This window comes from Microtus oregoni, unplaced genomic scaffold, assembly GCF_018167655.1.
Source record: "Microtus oregoni isolate MIOR12 unplaced genomic scaffold, Mior012 000008F_ref0000371, whole genome shotgun sequence".
Taxonomy (NCBI): domain Eukaryota; kingdom Metazoa; phylum Chordata; class Mammalia; order Rodentia; family Cricetidae; genus Microtus; species Microtus oregoni.
In genome coordinates, this window is record NW_024543067.1 from 40043139 (window position 1) to 40067666 (window position 24528).

Sequence of the window (24528 nt, forward strand, 5' to 3'; positions counted from 1 at the left end):
TCCTTCCTTCTGTTGCATGGAAACAGGCTGTGCTTTTCCGTCTGTGGCTGAAAATAGCAGATATTTATTTTCTTTGTTTCCTTGGGTCATACTCCAGTCTCCTTTCCCCTCTCTCGTTTTGTTTGAGACAGTTCAGAGAAACCAGTGTGCCATTTACCCCACTTCTCACAAAAGATGCATCTCACATTTAATTAGCATATAAAGTAATTGGTTTCTCTATGACATTGGAAACTCATGTGTGTGTGTGTCTGTGTGTGCATGCATGTGTGCACATGTATGTGTGTGTGTGTGCTGTGTGCCTTGTGCAGGGCATGCTTGTGTTCAGGTGATTGTGGTATACATTAAGGCCAGAGAATAACCTTCTTTATCATTCTTAGGAACGACAGCCTCCCTTTGTGACCTGGAGCTCACGAATTAGCTAGACTAACTGGCCAGCAAGCCCCAGGAATCCTCCCATCTCTGCCTCCTCGGCACTGAGATGACAAGCATTTGTTATCATGCTGATAGCTTCATGTGGGTTCTGGGTAGTGAATGCAGGCCAATTTACTTGTTAGGTGAATTCATTACAGACTGAGCCACCTTCCTAACCCGTCCTTATGGAATATCAGCACATCTTTGCTTTGGCTGATTCTACCCCACCTCCATCTACCCGCCCGTCTCCTCACACCTTCAGTATTTCCTTTCCATGTTCACATCACATGTGCTCTATTATACCATCCAAGCTGCTCCCCCATCTCCCTCTTGCTCCCACAAATAAATGGAGATACAATGTAGCAGCTTACCTTTCTGAGAGATGGCGCTGCAGGCAAAAGTACAGTTGCTGCCGCCTTCTCCTCCTGGAGACCGAGAAGCCACTTGCTTGCAGATGTCTGTCCAGCCCTTTCTGGAGTCTGAGAGCACGTATTCCCTTACATCTTGGGCTTAGGACTCTTCCCTGTCCTGGCCCTGACTCTCTCACCACTGTACCACAAGTTCCAGGATGAGATGAGAGACTGCAAGCTGACTACCAATGGCAATGGATGCAATGGGTCACACCTGTGTAAGCCTCAGCAAAGCCCCTAGAGGTCGGACTCAGAGTGCTTCCTCGTTGCTAGGTATAAGGAGTCCTTAGGTGCCCCAGAAGAAGGACAGGAAAGCTGTGCATCCCTCCCTAGAAGGTGACCCCACAGGATGGGAAAGATCTCTGTGTCCTCCCCTTCCCAGGATTAGGGACTGTGGATCTCTTCCCTTTGACTGTCCATCTGGTGGCCTCTCATAGCCATCATGATGGGCAGGGCCAGAACCAGATTACAGTAGAGGACAGAGCTGAGAACCTTAGGTGGGAAAAAAATTCCCCCACATAGTGGCCGGAAGTGACGTGCTATTCCACGAGAGTAGCGTGGGCATTTTGGCTTCCCTTCTTTCTACAGTGGAAGATGTTTCTCTTAGGTTAGACAGATTGTACTTGAGGATGTGTGTTGTTTTCTTTCCAAACAAAAATGCATAAAGCTTAATTCAACGCTTTAGCAAAGAGAAATCGTTTAAGAGACAGAGTTTAGGCTTCTTCCGCTTGTACTGCACTTGTTCTGCCCTCTGGAGGCTGGAGCCCGGGAGATTCCCAACACAGCCTTCTTGGCAGGTGCCAGGGGCGGGCTCTTAGATTACAAGGCTTTAGTCAATTGGTCCTGCGATTGTTTTACGGTGAGAGTGACAGTGATGGATTGGACATGAATTTAAGAGAACAGTGATGGATTTCCTGCCAGACAGCCATTTTTATGTGGTCCTTTATCATTCATCCTCCAAAAACGTGAGACTTCTGATTTAGAAGCAAATGTTGTAATGAAAATTTACTGTTACCAGGTACTCTAACTTGTGGCCACTAGAGGGGGGTAGTGACCAGGTTTCCTTCTGACTGGTGCGTGAGACCCTCCTTTAGCAAACTCTGCCAGGCCCTACCAAGAGTCAATGAGACCTGGTGAGTTACCTCTAGAGAAGCGACATTGTGGCAAATGTCAGCAATCATGGCCAGTTTCTTCCTGGTACAGCTGTTTCTCATGCTTGAGCAAAGACAGCTCATCTTCCAAGAGGCATTTCTTTCTTTTTAAATATTCACTTGGCAATTCCATATATACACGTTATAATTCACATCCTTTTACTCTCTGGTATCCCCTTCACTTCCTTTTGACCTTCTTATTCTTCCCCCAGTGGCAACGCCATCCAAAAAAATGATGCTCCCCACTTGCCCCCCACCTGAAGCAACCGTTTGCAGTCCTCAGCTAAGGGGCTTTGCTTAACCATATTACAGTTCATACAGGGTGAACAAGCTTCAGAATCTGAACCTTCTGAGCGCCAGTGTGATTCCTCAAATGGAAAGTTCCACAAATTCCAAATCTTACTGTGTAGGACTGATTTAAGTTAAACAAGTATACTAAGGGGAATATAAAGCCCTGTGGTTTATGTAAAACAAAATTAATTTGGGTTTTAGATTTGGCTTTTATGTCTGAAAATATTATGTATTTCTAAACTGTCTGGAAAAATCTGAAGTCCCAGTACCTCTTGTATCAAGAATGTTGGATTAGAGTCCCTGATCTGAGAATCTTTGAAGTTGTAGCCTAAGTATGGGACAAATGGCATGTTATACCAGCATTAACGATGTGACCAGTGTCTTGATAGGCACATGTGGTCTGACACATTAACTTATGATAAGGGGACACATTTTAGGTTTCAGAATAGGTGTGATGGCTGTTAAAGGCACAACTGATGGATAGATGTATATAGAATGTCTTTCTAAAATTCACATCCTAATATAAAAATAGAAGGTGCTGTACGAGGATGGACGCAATCCACAGGGAAGAGGGGACAAGATAAGGTAATGGGAGGGGAAAGAGAGACACATATGTGTTCTCCTGTGCAGAACGGGCTTGGGGAGTAAGGCAAAGTAATGAATGGGTGTGTATGCAGATCAGCAAAGTACAATGACACACATATATGAAAGTTTTATAAAGAAACCTGTTATTTCATATGATTACATTAATTAATTATAAATAGCTAAAAAAAATAGCAAGCATTGTCACCTTTAAAAATAAGTGTCTATAATCACAGAAACCTACATTAGTCCACAAAAGAAACAGCTTCCAATGCAGATCAGAGGATATGGCCAGTGGGGGGTTTCTATGCTCTGCTGGTGTTTGCTATGCAGGCAACACCATTTATTTCCCCGGCAATGTTACGATGATTAAAAAATCAATTTGTGTGAAGTGCAACAGAGCACGTCCTGTATTTGCAGCACACAATAGACGGGGAAGGAGGATTGAGAGCTCTATAGCAACCTGGGTTACATAGTGAGGCTCTGTCTCACAAAGTAGGAAAGAAAGCAGGATTCCTCAGTATGCGTGGTCTAAGGGAGATTTAAAAGAAGTTCCCTGTGTGCAAGCTAGTGTGACATGCACCGGAGTCTGTGGTGACAGAAGGGACGTCTGTAAATAACTCTCTGGTCCAGATGCTTGGCAGGGCTTTTCTTCGCTTCGTTGTATCATCTTCCCCCCTCTGAGAGCCAGAATGGGGCAGGTTTCTGGGAAGGACCTGAGTGAGGCCCCCAGAAGTAATGGAAGGGTCCTAGCAGCCCGGCACACAGTGGATCATCTTGTGCTGCTCCAGGAGGCAGACCTGAATCCTACACAACTGGATCCCTAGAAGAAAGAAATGCCATAGTCAGATGGTGTGCCAGGCTGTCCTAGGACACACAACTGCCTGGTGAGACTCTTAGTGTGTGTATGAGTGTGTACGTGTTTGTGTTTGTGAGCATGTGTGTGCGTGTGTGTGTGCGTGCGTGCATGCGTGTGTGTGTGCATGTGTGTGTGTGTTGGGAGGTTGACCCTGCGACTATCCAATCCAGAATGTAATGATCTGGAAACCCTACCCCATGCCTCCTTTTCTTGGAATTTCCTTGTCCTTGTTCTGTAACCGAGAAAATTCCACAGATGCTTAAGGTCCATTTCATGTATCTTACAACAGGAAGGCCTTCTGTGTGTCTAGGCCACACGCCAAGGAATTTGTCCACAGCTTCCCAATTGCACTGGCTTTCTGTCATAATCTACTTTATTTGATTTAGGGTTTTATCTTATTTTTGTTTTTGTTTTGAGATAGGGTTTCTCTGTAGCTTTGGAGCCTATCCTGGAACTTGCTGTTGTAGACCAGGCTGGCCTCGAACTCACAGAGATCCGCCTATCTCTGCCTCCTGAGTGCTGGGATTAAAGGTGTGTGCCACCACCACCAGGCTTGGTTTAGAGTTTGATGTTTAGTCTCTTCATTCTCTCTCTCTCTCTGTCTCTGTCTCTGTCTCTCTCTTTCTCCCCCTCTCCTTTTTGGTGAAGTCCATCTGCCTTAGTCTGTGTCTTGCTTTCTGCCTAAATAAGCACAGGCTCCATGCATTATTTCCTTTTCCACAGGAGTCAGCCTAAGGTCTAACTGCGGGCATGGTGGAGGAGAGAAGGGGCAAGGCTGGGCCAGGATTAGTTTGCGCCTGTAACAAGAGAAGCTGAGTAGACACCCATTCTCAGCACTCCATGGCTCTGTTCACACCCTGCAGAGAAGCCTGGCCCTCGAGCGCTGTCCTGGCAATCTTGGACAGTCATGGAAGTTGTAATATTCTGACCAGTATTTAAGCCACAGTGGACAAATGCCACAAGGGTGCCACACTGTCGTTGGCCCAGAAAGGACCTGGAAGGAGAATAGAAATGTCCTCCTGTTTGGTTCTGTAAGCTATTCTGTCCTTTCATTCATAGCCTAATAAAGCAGTTCATACCTCGGCCCATGTCGTTGAAGCCAGTAACCACAATTTTCATAACGTAGTGCTGATGCTGGTTTCCATCTTGCTTATTGGATGAATAAGCAGAAACGTGTAAGTGTCTGTGTAGCTCCAAGGAGAATGCTACCTGAATGAGGTTTTGTTGTTGTTGTTGGATTCTTTTTTAGCGCTTAATGTAATATGGATATGTCACCTCACCTTTGTTACCAAGTCTAAGATGCTTCTTTGAGCTTGGGTGAGAGCTATGAGGGCAGAATTTTAAGAATTAAAGTGCAGGTAGGCTCTTAGTGGTCTCTTTGGCCTCTTCTCCTCATTTCCCAGGCACCAGCCAGCCTCAGATAGTTACCGGTTTCTGAGAACTTCACAAACGTGAGTAACTAGAGCAGCCATGGCCTAGTACAGCACTCTTGTTCTCACGCTGCTGTTAGGTGTCATCCATTAGCCCTTCGCCTCCGGAAAGGTGACCTATGGTTGACAGATAAAGACCAGCCAAAGTCCCTCTTTGGTGGCGGAGGAGAAAGCCCTTCTCTGTCTTTGGCTGCTGTCTTGATTTTGCTCTGCTGGCTTGACTCCTCTGCTCTTGGAAGCAGTCAGAGATTCCCAAAGGTTAATCCTTCTCCCCTTTCATCACTTGGTCTGGAAGCAGAGACACTCACCTCCATGCATCGCAAGTGGCCTTCACACCAGCGAAGGCAGAGGGGGAACAGCTTGGCTTTGCCGTTGCTAGGAAGCACAGTCGTATTTATTTTAGCAGTACAAGAAGCTTTTTAATAACACAAAAAGCTATAGGTTATTCTTACCACAATGAGCATGTGCTTTTCTGGAAATATATTAAAGCATAATTATCTCATTAAGTCCTGTTTTCCAACAATCATTAAATTAAAAAAAAATCACCTAGGAGACAGGACAGGGGTGTAAGAAGCTCCAAATGAAAACAAGAGCAGAAAGGATTTTCATAGAAGCAGCTTATTTCAGGTGATTGTGCAGCCATGGTCTGTGAGGCAGGTGCTTAACCCTGTGAGCGCCCCTGATGTGTAACCACTGTCTGTGAGGCAGGTGCTCAGCCATGTGAGTGCCATCCCCGTGTGTAACCATGGTCTGTGAGGCAGGTTCTCAACCTTGTGAGTGCATCTGCCCCGCCTCCCATGTTTAGCCATGGTCTGTGAGACAAGTGCTGAACCTTGTGAGTTGTGCAAGGTGGTCACACCCCTTTCATCTGTGCTTTATGCTTTTCTGGACATTTACCAACCTACATGTTCAAGATATTGGCTGGATGTAGAAGTTCTGAACACATTCCTCATCCCTGAGAGAAAAAGAAATTATGTAAGTTCAAACACCGCAGGTGCCATGAGCCCAGAGTTCAGGAGGGTGTGGATATCTCCCCCCCCCCCAGGCTAGTCAAGGAGAACATGAGAGGAATTTGAACTGAGTTTGAAAGGACTGACACCAACAAACAAACAAATGAAGCTGACTAGAAAGGAGGGAAGAGGCCCAGGGTTGATGAGATGGTCTCTGTGATCTGGTGAACGTAAACGAGCAAGAGAAGGTCAAACTCTAGATTTCCAGGGATTCTGATTTGATACCAAAAAATACACTTTCCTTTTTGTTGTTTTTAAGAGAGGATCCCTCAAAGTAGCCCAGGTTGGCCTTGAACTTGTGCCCCTTCTGCTTCTAATCATTAGGATGAGCTTCCATTTGAGGTACCAGTCAAAAGGCAGGAGTGGCCTTGATTCTAATCTAACTACAATTAGGGATCTTTCCATGATTACATTGGGTAACTTCGTGTTGTAATGGAGCTGAGTTCTGGATAGCACTACCCAAGAGAACCTGCTGTGGGACAATGGTCTATACCCTGTCACTTGTATTTTAAATAAATGCTTTGGCTAGTATCCAGGCAGAAAGTATAGGCGGAGCAACCGGGAAGGAAGTAGAGGTGGGGCAATGAGAATTCTGGGAAGAGGGAAGTTTCATTCTGCAGTCGTGACCTAGACACAGAGGAAGCAAGATGTGGCTGCCTCACCAAAAAAGGTACCAAGCCATATGGCTAACAAAGACAAGAGTTATGGGTTAATATGAGTTATAAGAATTAATAAAAAGCCTGAGCTACTAGGTCAATCAGTTTATAATTAATGTAGATCTCTGTGTATTTCTTTGGTACTAAATGACTACAGGACCAGGAGGGACAGAAACTTCTGTCAACAAGAACCTCCTATATTTATAAAAGGTTCTAAATTGTCCATTGTAGTGGTCACCAGCCATGTGTGCTAGTAAGGCTGTATAAGTGGGTTGAAACTTTATTTCTCTATGATTTGCTTATGCTATTTAGTGTGGCCAGCTATTACCACCTTCCAGCTTTACTGGAGCAAGTAGCTAAGTTGCTGGCTTTCCTGACAAGAAATTGGAATAAATTCAACTTCAGAGAGAGATCTGATCATAGGGTTCAGATCTGCTGTTGACAATGAGTTGAAATGCTAAAACATGTTTTCAAGGAGACATTGAACTACAACTGCCCCCCCCCCCCCACATACACACATGAGATGGCCTGTGCCAATATGCACTCTTGGTGCCCTCTCGCCATTTTGCTATGCTGATTGACTGTGTGAACCATGCACACAGAACCTGCAGGAACATACCGGGAGCCAGGTGGATGAATCAGAAAAAACTACTTCTATATACACTACAAATGATGAATGTAATGAATGCAAAGTACATTGTAAAGACAATGCTTGAGGCCCAATTCCTTTGTTGTTTTATTTGTTTCATAAATATAATATGTATGTAAATGTGCATATATAAATATATATATATATATGTTTTGTGTAGATGTTTGTGTGTGTGTGTGTGTGTTAGTGTAGAAGATTATTGCAGAGTAAAGAGAGTACTCTCAGGGAGTGAGAGTAGACAGTGTCCAAAAGGACCGTCATGCTGATCCACACTCAAAGTAGACAACTTTTTGGGGGTGATTTTTTGTGAAATTGATTGACAAGTCCATTTGAATTGAGTCTTACATGGGGAGTCTTTGTTATTTAAGAAACCTCCAGCTAGATAGTATTCTTATAAGGCTTATAGGGTTATCTGTTAGTGAACTTCTGGGTCAGGGATATGACACAGACCCTATTATTTTGAGTAGTATTTCAAGTCCTATAGTTGCAGTCTTTGATTGTTACAAATTATTAACTATGAAAGGGGGTGTAGCCCTAATGGCTGTAAATCCTGCTAAATCAAACTGGGTATCTAACCAATCCCATTAAGAACTGAAACTCAGAATCATTTAGGAGTTGGAAGTCAAGTTCATCTGAACTGCTTCTGGTTGACATGGGCATTGAAGGGTTTAATAAGTACCACTCTTGGTACTTAGCAGGCCTTGGAGGATGATCAAAGAGACACAAATCCATGGAATCAGACTGCTGAAGGATCATCTGAAGCTGAGCAGACTGTACTTGACAGCAGATAATAAGACAGAAGTTAGACACACAAGGTCTGAGGCTTCAACAACCACTACTGAGATTGTGATGAGTGTAACCCCTTCACCATGACAACTGGAATCTCCAATCTAGAGCTGCTGTTTGCTAGAGAGGATGGTGGTGTCGACATGGCTTGAAGTTTACTTCATAGCCAGGCCTTAAGAAAATACCCACTTAGCAACCTAAGTTAAGATGAAGAAACTAGCTTTGGCGGAATTAATATGCTGCTGTAATCAATTCGTAGAGACCCCTTCAAGAAGAGCTGCCCACCATGGAAATCAGAAAGTTCTGAAACAAGGGATGAGCTCACTCACCCAAAGTTACCTTTTGTATTGTCTTTGGTCCATGCAAGGAATTTCCATTTCCATATTGTAAGTCAGAGACCAGTAAACACACAAATGTCCCTGGACAAAAGACAGACTAGCAAGGCATAGCGTTTAGCAGAGAATGAGCAACAGCAAAACTCTTATTTATCTGCTCATTTGAACAGGTTTTAAGGTCACTTGGGTATTGAGCTTCCCAAGGGTCTATGGGAGACACTTCATCTGGAAAGGAAGGTTTTAGTCAGGACTGATGAATGCAGCTGGCAGTTTCTGGAATCTTGATGATTGCATCTTCAAGATTAACTCAAGTCTCTGTCCCATTGATGATTGTGTTCGAGCTGGAAGCCAGCTGGCACTGGGGGCTTCCTCATCCCAGGAACAACATCTGGGATTCTGGCCTGGAGTGCTTTTAATCTCAGAGCAGTGACCCTCCAAGACCCTATCTTGTCAGACCAAGGGCAAGGGGCCTCCTGAGGATGCCTGGTCTTTGGCTGGTTCCTCCTCTACTGGCTGGGATGTTGACAGACCCAACGTTTATTTTTAGTCTATTTCCTCTAGGAGAGAAGCCAGAGCTTCTCTTTAAGAATTCTCCCTTTAAGAATTTAGAAGTACTACACGAATTTGTTTTCTCTTTTTCTAGAAACTTTGGCATCTTTCCCCCCCTCTCTGTCCTCTACATCCCTGTTGTTGCTAAGTCCTTTACAGAGAAAACCTGAAGAATGGTCAGGTAGTTCAACTGTCAGAGCCTTTCTGGCGAAGCTCAGTGTAGGCAGTCGGTATCCCTGCTGGCACAATGAGAGCCAAGTCTCTTGACAAACTCTTCATTTATTAGAAAACAATCATGACAAGGGAATGTTGTAAAATCAGATCTATAAAATCTATAAATCACAGCAACACCAAAATTTATGAAAGTCTTGCTAGTTAAGATATATATATACATATATATATGTGCACATAATATTGATGCATATCAATTAAAGAAATGATAGTAACAACCAAGAAATTCCTATCAGTACAGTGCCACATGTCATAAACTACATTTTTCTTGTACTGAATTATTATGTGTGTTAAACATGAATGGAAGAATTGAGGAACAGTCATTCCCCTCCTGAAGATGATTTAAAGTGCCTTTCAATATGCTTTTAGTTTTCTGGTCATAAATTCCTTTGTAACAAGCAAAAGTATGTATAATCATTTGGTTATCTGTTCCATCTGTGTGGATGTCAAGTTCATAGTATCAGGAGAGAAGTTGAGGGTGATACAAAGTGAATCTAATCAAAGTCTACCGGCAGTTGCAATATAGACTAGAAATATTTTAGTGGAATTATTTAAAAAACTAAGACCAATAAATAGGTTGAACACTGTGAACTTCTCTGATTGCTTACCTTCTCTTCCAATTCTAGTTCCTAAATTGTGATTTAAATACAAATACATGCTGCTTTTGATTTTTTTTAGTCATAAGATGCATTAATTGTAAAGAGTTAAAAAAATAATGAGAGCTATAATTTCTCCATCCCAAGCAGACCATTATGAACACTTAGACATATCTGTTTTAATTTGTTTTGTTTCTGTGATTATACCATATCAAATCTTAAACTGCTTGCCCCCTGTTAATCTACCCTGAATATTTTCCATAATTTTAATATTCCCAAAACAGTGTAATGACTGTAGAGCATTTCATTGGACTGCCACCAGAGTTTGTTTAAGTGGTCCCTGTTGTGGACAGTGTAGGTTATTGCCTCTTTTCTCGTAGTCCATTGCTCTGAAAATCCTTGTACCGGAAGTCTCTGTTCACATGGATCACGACTACTCTTTTAGGTGTACAATTTCCCTGTTGAAAAATATGAATCTTTATTTGACCCATGCCATTTCCACATAACTCCATCATTTACCAGGTCTGTGAGATGTCATTCTACCTGGTCCCTGCCAGTGAGGTGTGCATACAGGGGAAAGGCCTAAAGCAGGAATGACAATAGAGGTAGAACTGCCAGCAAGGCTGGTTGCAAAGTCGGAGTGTGAAGTGGATAAATGTAGCGTTTTCTGGAATGCACAGTGAAACACGAAAGGAAACGAGGTCCTTGAGGATGCATAGGCAACATGGAGTGGGTACTCTAAGAACGAGATTCATCTGGCTTTTCCTTGGAAATCTAGATGTACCGTTCAGCCCAAAGACATGTGCACTCAGAGCCTGGATACATTTGCTGGAATATAATTCCACATAGCAGTAGTGAAGCTGGGTTAAAGTATGAAGAAATGCAGCTTTGATCCCTCCAGAAAGGAGAGAGCTTCATTTCTCAGTTGTGGCCTTTGCATCTGACGCAACAGTCATCAGTGATGTGCAAAAGGCTCCTCTTGTTTCTGCCCTGTGTCACATTTGTCTGTTAGTCTCATTTCTCAAGACTGCCTGTTTGAACGTTGGACTACCCAGGTGTACTGCACTACTATAGATTTTTAAAATATATCTTCTGCTCTTTCATTCTTAATCATAACCAGATAGCATCCCAAGTAGTACCCAGTATTAAGTGACCTTTGTCTACAACCCATAGATTACATACCCCATACCACGAGAAACATCTGTGTGTTGACTCTGGATGGCCATGGTCCAAGCACTTTTCAGGTTCATATGTATCATTAAAATCTTGATTATTTTTATTCATTCAGCCTTGAAATTGGTTCAGCAAGAAATGAACTTGCTGAACAAAGACCTGAAATAATTAAAGATTAGCTTAATTTTATTAATCTTGGAGTTCTCTTACATAAACATCAACTCAAAATTGTTGAGTGGTTCATTTGCCTATAGAGCCGAGGCTTTTAGCATGATATAACAAGGAGAGTGTGCTCAAAGTCAGGAAGCCAACTTTGATTTGTTCTTTCCCTGCTTATGAGTATGAATTTGAGCACATCTGTTTACTGGAGTAAAACAAACCTTCACTTAGAACGCTGGAGCTCTACTCAACGGGCCTTGTTTATTATTCTATGACAGACAATCTGCCAGAGCATTTTGTAATCTGTTACATTCTATCCTGATGCAAATTCATTATTCTGTCTGTCTAGTTGAGATGTTTAAGAACTTGTTTGCCTTTAAACACATTTCAGCTTAATTGTTATCTTGGTCATTCATTTTCACAGTTCAACTTCAATCCTCTTCCTTGCTCAACCTAACTAAGCATCAGAAAGGCTTGCTTTCTTGAGGCTGTGTTATCCTGCCTCATGCAGATGAGACTGGGATGCAAGACCTTGCAAGAGGGAATGCTAATTGCACACCCCAAAGCCATGGGTTTTCATGCTTTTGTCAAATTGCTCAGTGTTCTTGGCTTTGTTATAGTAGAACCGACCGAGCCATTCTTGTGTTACTACAGTCACAAATGACAGCATGCTGATGATGTCTGTGCTCCACAAGCTGCCCTGTCTCTAGGGTAGTCTCTAGGTTCAGTGGCTGTTTACAACCATAGTCATAAAGTCGAACCAGATATTCAGTTGCTCAGTGGCTCCAGCCATATGCCACGTCCTCAGTCACCAAATACAGGCAGTGGCTACTACTTTGAACATTAGGAATATTAGAACATTGTTGGCAAGGCAACAAGTTCTTCTGGATAGTCCTCTCAAAGAAATGAGTGTTCAGAGGTGTTTAGTACCAAAATGCTCATCACAGTGATTCACGGCCTTCAGAGATGTTAAGTACCAAGATTGCCTACAGAATTTTTATACTAATTTTTACATATCCACCCAACCTGTTTTTACAGCTATTATTTCAAGTGTTTGATAATTTGACGAATTAAAGTGATATTTTCTCTCTCTTATGACCCCGTAGGTCCTGTGTGACAGATATGTGTGAATGTCCAGTTCATAAAAACTGCTATTGTGAGTCGTTTCTGGCATACACCCGTGCCTGCCAGAGAGAGGGCATCAAAGTCCACTGGGAGCCTCAGCAGAGCTGTGCAGGTAAGAAAGCCCTGGAAGATCCATCTGACAGGAGGTCCCTGCCATGGCCAGGATAACAATGGAAAGGGGCAAGTAGAGGCTGGCATGAACAAGCCACATTCCTCCTTGACCCTAAGGGAAGCCTGTTGGTGATCCAACTGGCTCGCAACTTGATAAAACACAGGAGCTTCCCATGGGCCAGAGGAGACAGCACTAAAGACAAATGCTTCGTGACATGCACATTTTACCAATTTAAGGATTTCCACTGTTGCAAAATCTTCCCAACTTCAAGCAAACAGCTGGATGTGCTTAGGACATGGACAGTCACAATTAGCTTAGATCACGCGTGGAATGAAGGAGCTTCAGGATCATCACAGTCATCTAAGGTCTTCAGGAGAAATAGGAGCAGTTATTATAGATTTTTTAATAAACCCCAGGACAGTTACTCGTTCCCTTGGAGAAGACGGATTCCTCCAGCAGTGCTTATTAGCTCCTTGTCCCCATTAATTAGCTCATTTGATATATGTAAATAGATGTCTCTCTTCATCCTAAAATGCTGCAAAGTGGTTAAGCACTGGGCATTGTGCTTGATGCTGTGGGCACTTTGATGAGTATTAAGTGATGAGTTTCTCGTCATTGAAGTGCAGCTCTCTTGTGCGAAAAGAAGACAAAAGCAATAACTTATAATAAACACTTACAAATGATAGTTGAGTGTGGAGAGAGAGACAGACAGTGCAGAGCTGTAGAGAGCAAGTGGAAAAAGGGTGGATAACTTACTTGGACAATGTAAACAGGAAAGCGTTCTAATAAAGATGATGCTTTAGCTGAAGGACTGAGGGAGTTCAGACAAGTTCCTTGCATGAGAAACAGGCTGAACATCCACAAGGCAGCAAAAGCAGTCAAACCAACCAACCGACCCAGGATTTCTCACACTGGGAAGGAGTTGGTTCTGAACTGATCTGAGGTTCAAAGAGAGGGGAGCAAAGATGAGAAGGGGTCAGGAGGAGACTGGAATGTACAAGTTTTCCAGACCTTGGAACAGAACCGAGCTTTTATTTTAGGGAAAGTGGAAGTGAGTAGGGGTGTCTAAGAAAGTTTGTTTTACAAAGTTTAGTGCATAGAACTAGAGTGAAGGGAGCCCATATTGAACACAGGTGGCTGAGGAAGAACTATTGAATGAGGTGTGGTGTAAAACGGATGTTGTCTTGGATTAAGATAATGAAGAGAAGGGGATATTATTGTGTTTCACCTTATCAAGATGTGACTATTGGTGATAAGTGTGTGGAGCATCCTGAAGAGTGTCCAGTTCACATATGTAGAGTCAGTGACAGTCAGTGGCAATTGAAGGTGGCAAGACTGAATATGTGTCATCTAAGCTCAACTGCTCGGGAACTTTTCAGTGTAAAGGGCCATATTTGCCAAGAATTAAAAAGCATGGAATTTTTGTAATGTCAGGTAGTCCTAACAACCTTAGCTCTAAGCTCCAGTAAGAAGGCACTTTATGCCACTGCTAGCTTCGGAATGTCTTCATTAGTAGAACATAGGAGAGGCAGTCTGGTTCAAAGAATGGTCAAGTTTTGCCTTGAGTGTGTGTTTGCAGTGCTCAGGCCCCAGGCTAACTTAAAACAGTAAATCTCAAACTAGCTAGAATTAGAATCACTGAGAGGTTAAAAGCCACATGAGAAGCCCCATGTACAGAGAGCCTACTTCAGTTGCCCTGCATACCTCTAAGAACTTCCCAGGCAGGTGACTTTTACCTGCAGTACTAGTTGAAGCCATTGAGTTAATTGAATGCTTTGTTAGGCAGTCTTGTTGAATAGGGTGACGGATATTCTAGTGGTTCAACTCCTGGGTGATATTGATTCAGAAAGAGATCTTGTCTTTTCTCTACCTTTGATATACTTTCAGTTTTGCTCTCAACTTTGAAAATCCAAGTGTAACTTTTACATCAGAGTTTCATGTCCACTCTCGGTGCTCCTTATCTTAGGGATGTATTGGCACGCTAAGAGTAGCTCACATAATAGTACAGCTGAGGCAAATGAGAAGAGATACACGTGGCTGACCTCTAATCTAAGGCTCCTATGCTACGTCAAATATGAGAATGATACTTGTTTAGGTTTGGCCATTTTTAGCCATCGAGGCATCATTAGTAATCTTGGCCTCCTTCCTTTGACTTTTCCTTTTCTTAAATCATCCAGGAAAATGAATAAAAGAGATGGAGGCAAGCACCTCTCCATCCTGGTGTAATAGAGGGCTCGGCAGGGTTCTATCCATTGTCTTAGCTGTTGTGGGGCTTTGGTTTGGATCTTATTCTATACAGGGTATAAGAACCCTCTCCTTCTGGCCCAGGGCAGTCCTTCCCTTCATTTCAGTGCACACGTTGCTTCTGAGGACTACACTTTTCATGTCAACACTTTTGTAGCGGCGTAAATGAATGCAGACAGATTGTAAAAAAATATATACAGCTTTAATGGGGGAAATACTTACAGTACCTCGGTTCCCACAGAGAACAGGAAGCAGAAGGGGTGGCTGGGCGCACCCTCAGCAAATTTATAGGTAAACATTAGCCCGAGGCAAACACGCCCCCTAAGGCTGGGCTTAACCCTACACACTTTTATTTTAGGGACTGAATCTCTGAAGCTAAAATCATTTTAGTGATAGAAAAGTAATATGGTTTCAGTGTTAATTCCACAGATTTGAGGAGAAAGACCACTGATCCAGCTTATGGCCAAATTAAGTAAAACAAACAAGCCAAACCAAGTTTTTTTTTCCCTTAATTTGTGTTTATGGTCTATTTTTTCCAAAAGGCAGGGTTCAAGAGATCAGCATTAGACACAGATGAGATGAGGGGTTTTATAGTTCAGGAGTAGGGGGTGTCCAAAAGGAAATTTGGTGGGCAAATAGGTGGGGTTACAGTAGCAGAACATAAACATAACAAATTGGTCATAGTAGCCTTCTGAAACAAAGACATGGCTGTCAGGTAGTCATAACAAGTTGGTCATAACAACAGGTTATCATAATAACCTTTGAGATAAAAGGTTACCATTTCCTGGAAGAGATAGTACAGAACGATTTGAAGTTCAGGTTACAGGTGGGGCAAATCCTAATCCTTGGGAAATAACTTGAATTATAAACAGGAATGAATCTAGCTTGTGTTTGCTGTTAGGAGGGTAGAGGCAGGCTTGCTTGTCACCTGAAAGGTTCCATTTACCTTTCAAAATTAGCAGAGTCATCTATGTGAAATGTAACTCCATCAGAGCAGACAATGCTGTCCACGCGCATACACACAAAGGCATGCATGCACACACACAAAGGCATGCACACATCCACAGACTTTCACAGATTGTCAGTAGGCACATTGAAAAGATAGACTTACAGGGCTTGATGCATCTCTCATAGAGCTTTATTTGAATCCATCGAGAACATTGAAGACTGAAAATGCAGTTTACTTGTTTTCAGCTTCCAGGTCTGACTCATGATAGCACTTAAGGCTACTAAGGCAGAAAAGTGATTTCTAGTGTGAAAAACTTGAGAGCTGAAGAAATAAGAAACAAATGAGGCAAGAAACAGAGTGAACAAGTGACATTGTAAAAGTCCCCCTGGATTTTAACACTGTCCCTCCTGCTGGCTTGCCTTCACCTATGCCAAGAAGGAGGCTGGAATTCCAAGCCAGCCTGGGAAGTGCTACAAGCTAGAGTGAATGCTTACATGTTTAGTAACAACTATCTTTAGATTCTGTTATTTTCTAAGCACCTTCCCTGTGCTGAGGAGTGTACTCTAATTTTAGGTTGTATTTTATCTTATCTCATGCCCATGAAAAGGATGTGGTAACACTATGAACTCCACCATGTTTTATTGATAAAGATATTGAGACTTAGAACAGTTAAAAATTTTATAGAAATAGAAGAAGAAAATGGGAAAGCAGGGTTCCAAAGTTAAGAGATACCATTGTAGGAATACAGAGGACCAAGAGAATTAAAGCATGAGGGTGAATACAGCTGGATCTGATTTTACACACACACACACACACACACACACACACACACACACATTTATTGATTCTTTGTGGATTTCACATCATGTAATCCAATCCCACTTACTTCCTGTTTTCTCCACATCCACCCTGTGACCTTAAAAGAAAATTTAACAGATTTTCCCACCAAACAAAACCAAATTTAAAAGAAAAACTCAAAACCAAGCAAAACAAAGAAACAAAGCAAAACCAAAGATGAAAGAAGAACCTTGTCATGGAAGCTGTAGTGTGGCCGTTGAGGCACAGTTTACCCTTTAGTCCATTCGTCTGTCCTTGCCTGGAGTCAGTCATTGGTCTGGCTGGAGAGCTCTGGTTTCTTCTACTCCACCCATAATGGGCTCTCACTGGGACTCCTCTTAGATATCCTGCTGTTTCCTGTGTTGTGGAGATCCTGCTGCTTTGGATCTGTAGGTTCGTCCCCTTCACATGCTCCAACAGTTCATAGATTCAGTAGATGTTGCGGTGGGCCACCTCATAGCCCTGGTTCTGGGCCTGGGTGGTAGATAGGGTGGTCAGCTTGCTTGCTTTCCCTCATCATCACTACCTGGAGGAAATCTTCAGCATGGCATCAGCTAACTAACCCAATGCAGCCTACAGCAAGGAGCAGGGCCAGTTCTCCTGCTCTTAGCCCTCAGATCCGGGTTACGCACATTCACATTTCCAGGGCCTACTTTACTGTTTTGCCCAGTCAATGTGCAAGGCCCTCTCCGGATTGCTGTAGGGTACATGGGGTAGAGGGTATCACCTCGCATGCCCTCAGGGCTGGCTCACCTGCGGGCCCAACAACAGGCTCAGCTCTAGTGTGCTGCCCAGGCAGGGTGCCAGCGGGGACTTTATTAGCATTAGTCGATTGATTACTACTAGCTGTTTCTTAGGACCCTCTAAGTCCATAAATGTGTTAGGGTATTGTCTCTCCGATCTTACATTGCCATCCTTAGCAGGCTATCTGCCACCTACCTTATGGCGGACAGTGGTTGTCACTGTACATGTGCCAGCAGGTTTGCCAGCTGGGAGAGGTGCTGGGAAGAGCAGCGTTACATTCCTTACCACTGTTTGAGTGGTTTCTCTTCTTCCTTGTTTGACTCCACAACTCACAGCTGTCTCTGGTTCTTCCCCTACATCCACTCTGCTCTGATGCTAAATCTCAAACTTTTCTGTGGCTGACTGGATGTCTCCTGTGAATTCAAGAGGTGTAGTTGGGCATTGTGACCTTTGGCATCCAGGTGAGAGTGGAGTCAAGAAGCAGCCTAGTTCCAGACATCACAGGGAGTGGCTTATTGAACAGATCGATAAACTTGCACTAACACCTTTATGTGTCCTGTAGTTGATGGATGTCCCTGGGGGATACAGGAGTACTAAGTCTTGATAAGTTGGCAGTTTCCAAATTTGAAGGAAAAAAAAAAGACTTAACTAAATGAAATCTTGCAAAGGCATTTGTACAAACCAAATCATATGTGTATTTTAAAATTGTCTTTTACGAGCTTGAAAAACAAATGGATTCACAGAGGGTAAACTAGGGCTCCAGTGGGTACCTACTTTCTAGGATCCTCTGGCCGCAGTGCTGAAATGAAGACAAACCTGATAGTGTCATCCTGCAGGTTATAAGCCATCAAAGCTTTCTCTTTGCAGGGCGTTGTGTCTTCTCTGGCCTCGGGCTAGTTCTCTTCCTCAGCCTACTCACCTCCCAAGTCAGAATCGTCCCCTCTTCCCATGCACACTGATTCAACCACTGCCCCCTTGCTTCCTGATCTTGTCCACGCTAATGTCTGATTCTTGTCCCTCTGTGCGTGGGAACCTCTTTCTAATGTTTGTGGTCTCACAAGTCCCTACTGCTGGTCTTCAGCCCCAGGGCCTTGCATGTGCCAGGTACACACTGAACCATGTCTCCAGCCCTCTGCTCACTTTCTAGTACCTCAGTGGCCTTGTTTTCTCTAGTGTCCCTCAATCCCCGCTTGACCCTCAATATTGAGTCAGTATTTTTGGTGTCACTATCCAGGACTGCGCATCTTACATCATATGACGAATCTGCTTGTGTCCTTGTCCCCTGGCTCTGTGACTTGATGTCAGAAATGAAATCCGGATCACATCTGCTCTCCAAGCTTAAAAGAATACATGTAGTGGATACCCGATAGGTGTTTGTTGATTTATTTTAATTGAAATTAAGATGATATTTTATGATACATCTTGTTTGGTCCTTTTACTTCATTCTCTGCGGTCTCCTTTCTACTCTAAGACTGCAAAATACTTCTGTTCTTGATATGGGAAAGATAAGGGGCATTGATGGAACAAAGTGGTGGAGCTCGAAAAAAGAATTGGGAATACAGACCAGAAGACACGGAGTAGGTCCTAGCTGTAAGGAAGGGAGGCCATGGGAAGAGGAAATTCTTCTGAGAAATGTCCCTCTAAGAGAACTCCAGCAAGAGCTGAAGGGGACAAGGCATTGAGGGGATGAGATCTAAAAGGCAGCAAGGAAGCAGGAGTGTGGAAATGAACTTGAACATTGGCCAAAGGGAGCCCATGCTGGAATGGAGTTAACAGTTAGATACCATTAGAATGAAACCATCAAAGGAGAGAATAGATAAACAAGCAATGTAGTAGGAGCTCACTGAAGTGTTTGCCTATACTCGGTCCTGTGTCAGAACTCTGGGCTATAGTGGGTAAGGGCTCTGCCCTCAGGAGCCCAGACATCAGCAGTTCATGCCTTTCAGCTGTGTGTCATGGTGACTCCTAGAATGGTTGAAGTGTATACCTGTGCGGGTTTCGCTGCACACTCAGAACAAATCATGAGACATGTGACTAGAAGCTGATATGTTTCCAAAGAGCTACAGGGGAATCCTATGAGCTTCTCTTAGAATCACATCTGCAGAGCTTGGAACACAGTGCAGCTCACGTTTAAACAAAACACACACACATACACTCACACAACACGTACTTACATACACATGCATACACACAATCCTCACACACTCACTCACATTCACATAGTTCCGTACTCAAACACACCCACATACACACACACACACACACACACACACACACACCTATGCACATACACACCAGAACTGCACTGTTGCTGGACAGTTCAAACAAATGAGCAGTTGCAGGGCTGTGAGACACAGTGACAAGAAGCACATGGCAGTTTTCAGGAGCTATTTGAAGGAGGTGACATTTGAGTTAAGATAAGAAATTAGATTAGGTGAAGAGTTCGAGCCGATGATAATAGAGCTGTATAACTGGAGAACAGGGCTAAAACTGGAGTTGGAGATGGAAAGGGAAGAGGACGAGAGAATGTCAGGGGAACAGGGTACCAGGCAATTTTAGTCTTTAGTGCCAACACCAAGCACAGGCATCCAAGAGATAAATGCATCTCATCTGTAAGAGGTTGGCGAGGACCAGAGGGGCACAAGGTCATAATCCTAATAGACAAAATGACCGAGTGGGCTCTTGGGGGAATGAAAGCTGCCAGGATGTCAGGAGATATAAGGACTGGTGAAAACTCTAGAATGAGCAGCTTCAATAGAGTGGAGGGTGAGGGAGATGGGTCTGTAATGTTAATGAATTACAGAACCGGGAAAAATGACTATAATTTTTTCCGTAAACTTTGCCATTTAACAGAAGGAGAAAAGTAAGTTTGCTAGCATGGGGATGGCTCTGTCAAACAGAGAAGAAGATGAATGTGCAGGCAGACAGATGGCACAGGGAGCTACGGGAGGGGATAGGCGAGAAACCTACAGTCGACAGGGCTGGGTGCAATGAGAGGCCAGAAGTAGGTGTGTGGAGGAGCTAAGAAGGCTCATGACCCATGCAAGCCAGACACCAACAGTGCTCATGCTGTGGACCAGGATGTGTCCCAGTGGAGTGTGAGGAGGACAATGATAGGAAAACTTCCTTTTTGCCCCTACTTTGGTAGCAGTGGCTGTCCATCTCTGCGGTGACAGAAGTCTGAGTGTAAAAGCTGTTTACAGGCAAATCTCCATACTGATGGCATTGTTAAAATCACCAGTCTGTCTGTGTGGGCAGGGGAGCGTTTATTTTAAATAACTGACATCCTGGTCCCGCCTCATTACCTTTAGAGGGTCTAATTGAGTTTATCTAAACTGTGATCCAGAAGCTCTACAATAATTGTCATTTCCAGTTATGATCACCATTGTTTCAGAGAAATGTAACTACACTGATGCATACCACATGTGGGCTGATATTCTGCTAGGGTGTTCCCAAATTATTAAGCATGTGCAATGGATGCAATATTCTGATAATCAGTGGAAAAAGAACTTTGAAAAGTTCAGTGGAAAAGGTATCACAGATGCACAAATCATTAGTGTTATAGGCAGAGAGTGCTGGTCTCCTTATTCCCCAGTTCATCTATTATCTAACATCAGAATGAAGAAAAAGTTTTTCCTTTAACAGTCTGGAGGGGGTGTGAGGTTGAGAGAAGGAAGAGAGAGCAGAGGTAGAAAAAAGAAGGGAGGGGAGAGAGAAGAAGAGAGAAGAGGGCTGAGTGAAGGGGGAAAGATAGGGCAAAGGAAGAATATGTGTATGTATATGGGGGGGATGAGGGAATTTAGGATTTGTACTCTTTGGATTGTGGTAGGGTCAGTGGTGTTGATGATTTCAATGCTTGATTAGAATCATGGTGGATGACTCTAAGTGTTTTCTGACAGCCGAAGGAGCAGAAGTAAATTGTGAAAAGTTTAGCCAATGGATTGTTAAGTTACACCATGGACAGAGGTCATGTCAGGGAGTATAACACTAAGGGATAGAATAACGGCTTTCTTATTCCCTGTATGATTTTGCATCTAGGCACACTCAAATCGAAGGGAGTATGTTTAACAGACAAAGTATTTTAGAGGTTATGGATATGCTATAAAGAAATAGAGAAGCATAGTATCTTGCTCTAATAACAGAGAAGCTCTTACCTCCTCTGGCCCAATCAGGCCAGCGAGAAATTAGCTCTTGAAACCTGGGGACAGAGAGAGTCCTGTAATGAAGACTTTCTGAAAGGAGAGATGGCCTATGACAACCAACTGCAAGTCAATGTGAGAGCACCTTCCCCATTCTCTATTCCCTTTGATCTCACGGTGGTGGTAACTATGCACAGAAAGAAGTTGTGGCCTCCCATAGAGGACAGAGCACAGCACAGAAAAAATGGGGAATGGTAGGATTCATAGGGACAAACATAAATGGCCACTCGCCAGCCTCCTTCATTTGTTGAGCAAGTATTTATCGATGGCCTTTACAGCTCACATGCTCTGTATCCCCCTAAATGAGCTAGTTTCTCAAGCTCCAGTGACAGGCCAGGCAGAAAGCTCTGTTCTCAGCAAGCTTACATTACATTATACTAGAGCATTCAGGTCAAAGTAGGTGTGAGGAAGAAGGGAAGAGAAGACCATGTAAAAGTGTAGAGAATACGCTCTTTTAGGTAGGAAGTCACAGTTGAGGAGACACCTCAGAAAGCTAAGAGGCTGAGCCAGGCATGGGAGTCAGCAAAGCTTCAGTGTAGTGTAACAACTAGTAACAGCCACTAGTAACTCAACCTCTGACCTGAATCAGACAGATGACAAGTGCTGGATAATTGTTCATATTTAATAATTTTTTAGTTTGGTCATATGGACCCGTAAGAGACTAGATACTAAGTAAACACACCATGGTTTAATAGGGACCCATGAAAAAACAAATTTGAAGTCAAATGTTAGTGTGTGACACTAGATGTTATGTGTGTGGTTGCACGTGTGTGTGTGTGTGTGTGTGTGTGTGTGTGTGTGAAGGACAGAGGTCAATGCTGTGTCTTTCTATGTGGCTAGCTATCTCAGCTACACAGGCTGGTGAGAAAGCTCCAAAGATCTGCCTGTCTTCTTCCCTAGTGCTTTGGTTACTTACATGAGCTCCTACAGCCAGCTTTGGGTTGCTGGGAACCTTCACTAAAGCTCTCATGTCTGTACAGCAATCCCTTGACCCAGGGGAACCAGCTCACCTGCCCCAGAGTAAAATATTCTGTAGTTGGTAACATTCAAATGATTCCTAAATCTGTTTCAAACAGCTCATATGGAAGCACGTGTGGGAAACAATTGATCACGCTTGACCAGCCATGTCTTTGCTTGCTTGGTTCTTACTAGAGCTGTAGGCATTCTGGGGGCCATCACAGAACTTGTTACACTTGTAACACTTGTGATACTTGTTACACTTTAATACTTGTTACACTTGTAATACTGTTCACTATTAGTTAAATATGGACAAATGCCAATGCTTATGGTAATTTTAAATATATCATTCAAAAGACTCCAGGTAAGGTCTGTAAAAAACCAAAAGTTGTGAAGTCTATGGTCATAGGAAGGCTACCTGTTCCTTATCCCCTCACTGCAATGGAAATCTGCACTTCGACTATGGCAGAGTCTATACGTTGCCTAGAGCCCACAAGACTTGTCTCAAGAACGGTGAGCTAGCATGACCTTTTATTCACCACAACCCTGTTTCCTCTTTTTTAGCTACTCAGTGCAAACACGGTGCTGTGTATGATACCTGTGGCCCGGGCTGTGTGAAGACCTGTGACAACTGGAATGAGATTGGCCCATGCAATAAGCCATGCATCGCAGGTTGCCACTGCCCAGCAAACTTGGTCCTTCATAAGGGAAGATGCATCAAGCCAGTCCTCTGTCCCCAGCGATGACCTTTGTTCCAGTCCATAAGACTTTGAAATCTAGTGTCTTTGACACTGACGTGGAAGAGCCAATGAAGGACTGTAGTGTTTGTGTGCCCGATTCCGCAAATACACAGAGTATATATGTGTGTAAATATATATAGATATATAGATATATTCAAAACATTTCATCATTTATATAAACTATAGGTGGATTATTATATGTATATTTTTTGCTATAAGACATGTATTATTTCTAGAATCCTAATATCTAAGCCATTGGATGCATCATATAAATATACAGGTGCTTTTAATTTAATAAGGTGGCATGCAGACCTATCAGGTGTCTTTCACATTGCAATCGTGTCATTCTGAGGACGTTTCCTGAGAGCCCTCATGCCTGCCTGCATTAATTTAAGAACTGGGTCCGGATCTTTGAGTGGGATGGTTTTTGAAGAAGGATACATTGTCTAAGGGCATTTCATGTTTCCAAAGACTGGATTGTATGTCAGAGAAAAACGACTGGGGGCAGGCCCTAACGAGTGCACACCCAGGGGGAGGCTCTCAGGCCTCACTGGGTCATAGCTGGACATTGTTTCCAAAACTGGACAGTTGCCAGGAAATATGTATTTTTTTCAATAGGGTATTGCCAAAAATCCAATTTATTTCCTTTCATTTTTGCATATCCCATGAGTCTCCTCATTATTTATGCGTGTGTGATGGATGTGGCCATTGGTATGTCATGCACTGAAGTCCAAGGGTGTCCGGATGACATTTTATTGAGCATGAGGAGAAAGTTGGAAAAATCATTGCGCAATGCATAAGGAAATAGTCATTTCTCTGAAACCCAGAACAATTTAGGATGGCAAATCCACTCAGTAGCCAGAGGCAATCTCCATTTTGTCACCATCGCACGTACAGAGTGACAGCCTTGGCTGTTCTGCACCACCGCTGTCCACTGTCGCTTGTGGACAGTCATGGGTTGCAGGTCTGGGGCAAGAAAGAGGGATTTTTCTGGCCGCTTGTTGAAGCATCGTTCCAAAAGAGAATTGTTTCTATATTTGCTCTAATTTACTGATGCTACTAAGAGTTATTGGTTCTTGTTTTCTGCTGAATGTGTAAAAATGTCAAAACCAAAAACCAAAAATCACCAAACCCACCGATGTCAAAAAGTAAAACGTTCTGCATTGTAGTCAATAAAGGGCTTAAGATTTAAGCAAATGCATTTTTTTTTCTGTCCTGATGTCCTGCATTGTATTCTGTAAATTAGCTAAATTAACTCTGGTTGTTTCATTTAAATAATTTTACTTAGATATCACTTATATGGCCTACATCAGCTTTCTTTTAAAAGAAACCACATTTTGAAT

General features: G+C 43.1%; 1 protein-coding gene across 2 annotated transcripts in view; it reads left to right on the plus strand.

Moving 5' to 3' along the window:
- Bmper (BMP binding endothelial regulator) overlaps positions 1–24377 on the plus strand; it is a 253526-nt gene extending 229149 nt beyond the window's left edge. For both annotated transcript variants that reach the window (XM_041657223.1, XM_041657224.1), the window contains 2 exons: positions 12385–12515; positions 23010–24377. In XM_041657223.1, the coding sequence (XP_041513157.1) occupies positions 12385–12515; positions 23010–23191 (313 nt within the window). In that variant the 3' untranslated portion in view covers positions 23192–24377. The remainder of the gene's footprint in view (positions 1–12384; positions 12516–23009) is intronic.
- Positions 24378–24528: the final 151 nt, after the last annotated feature.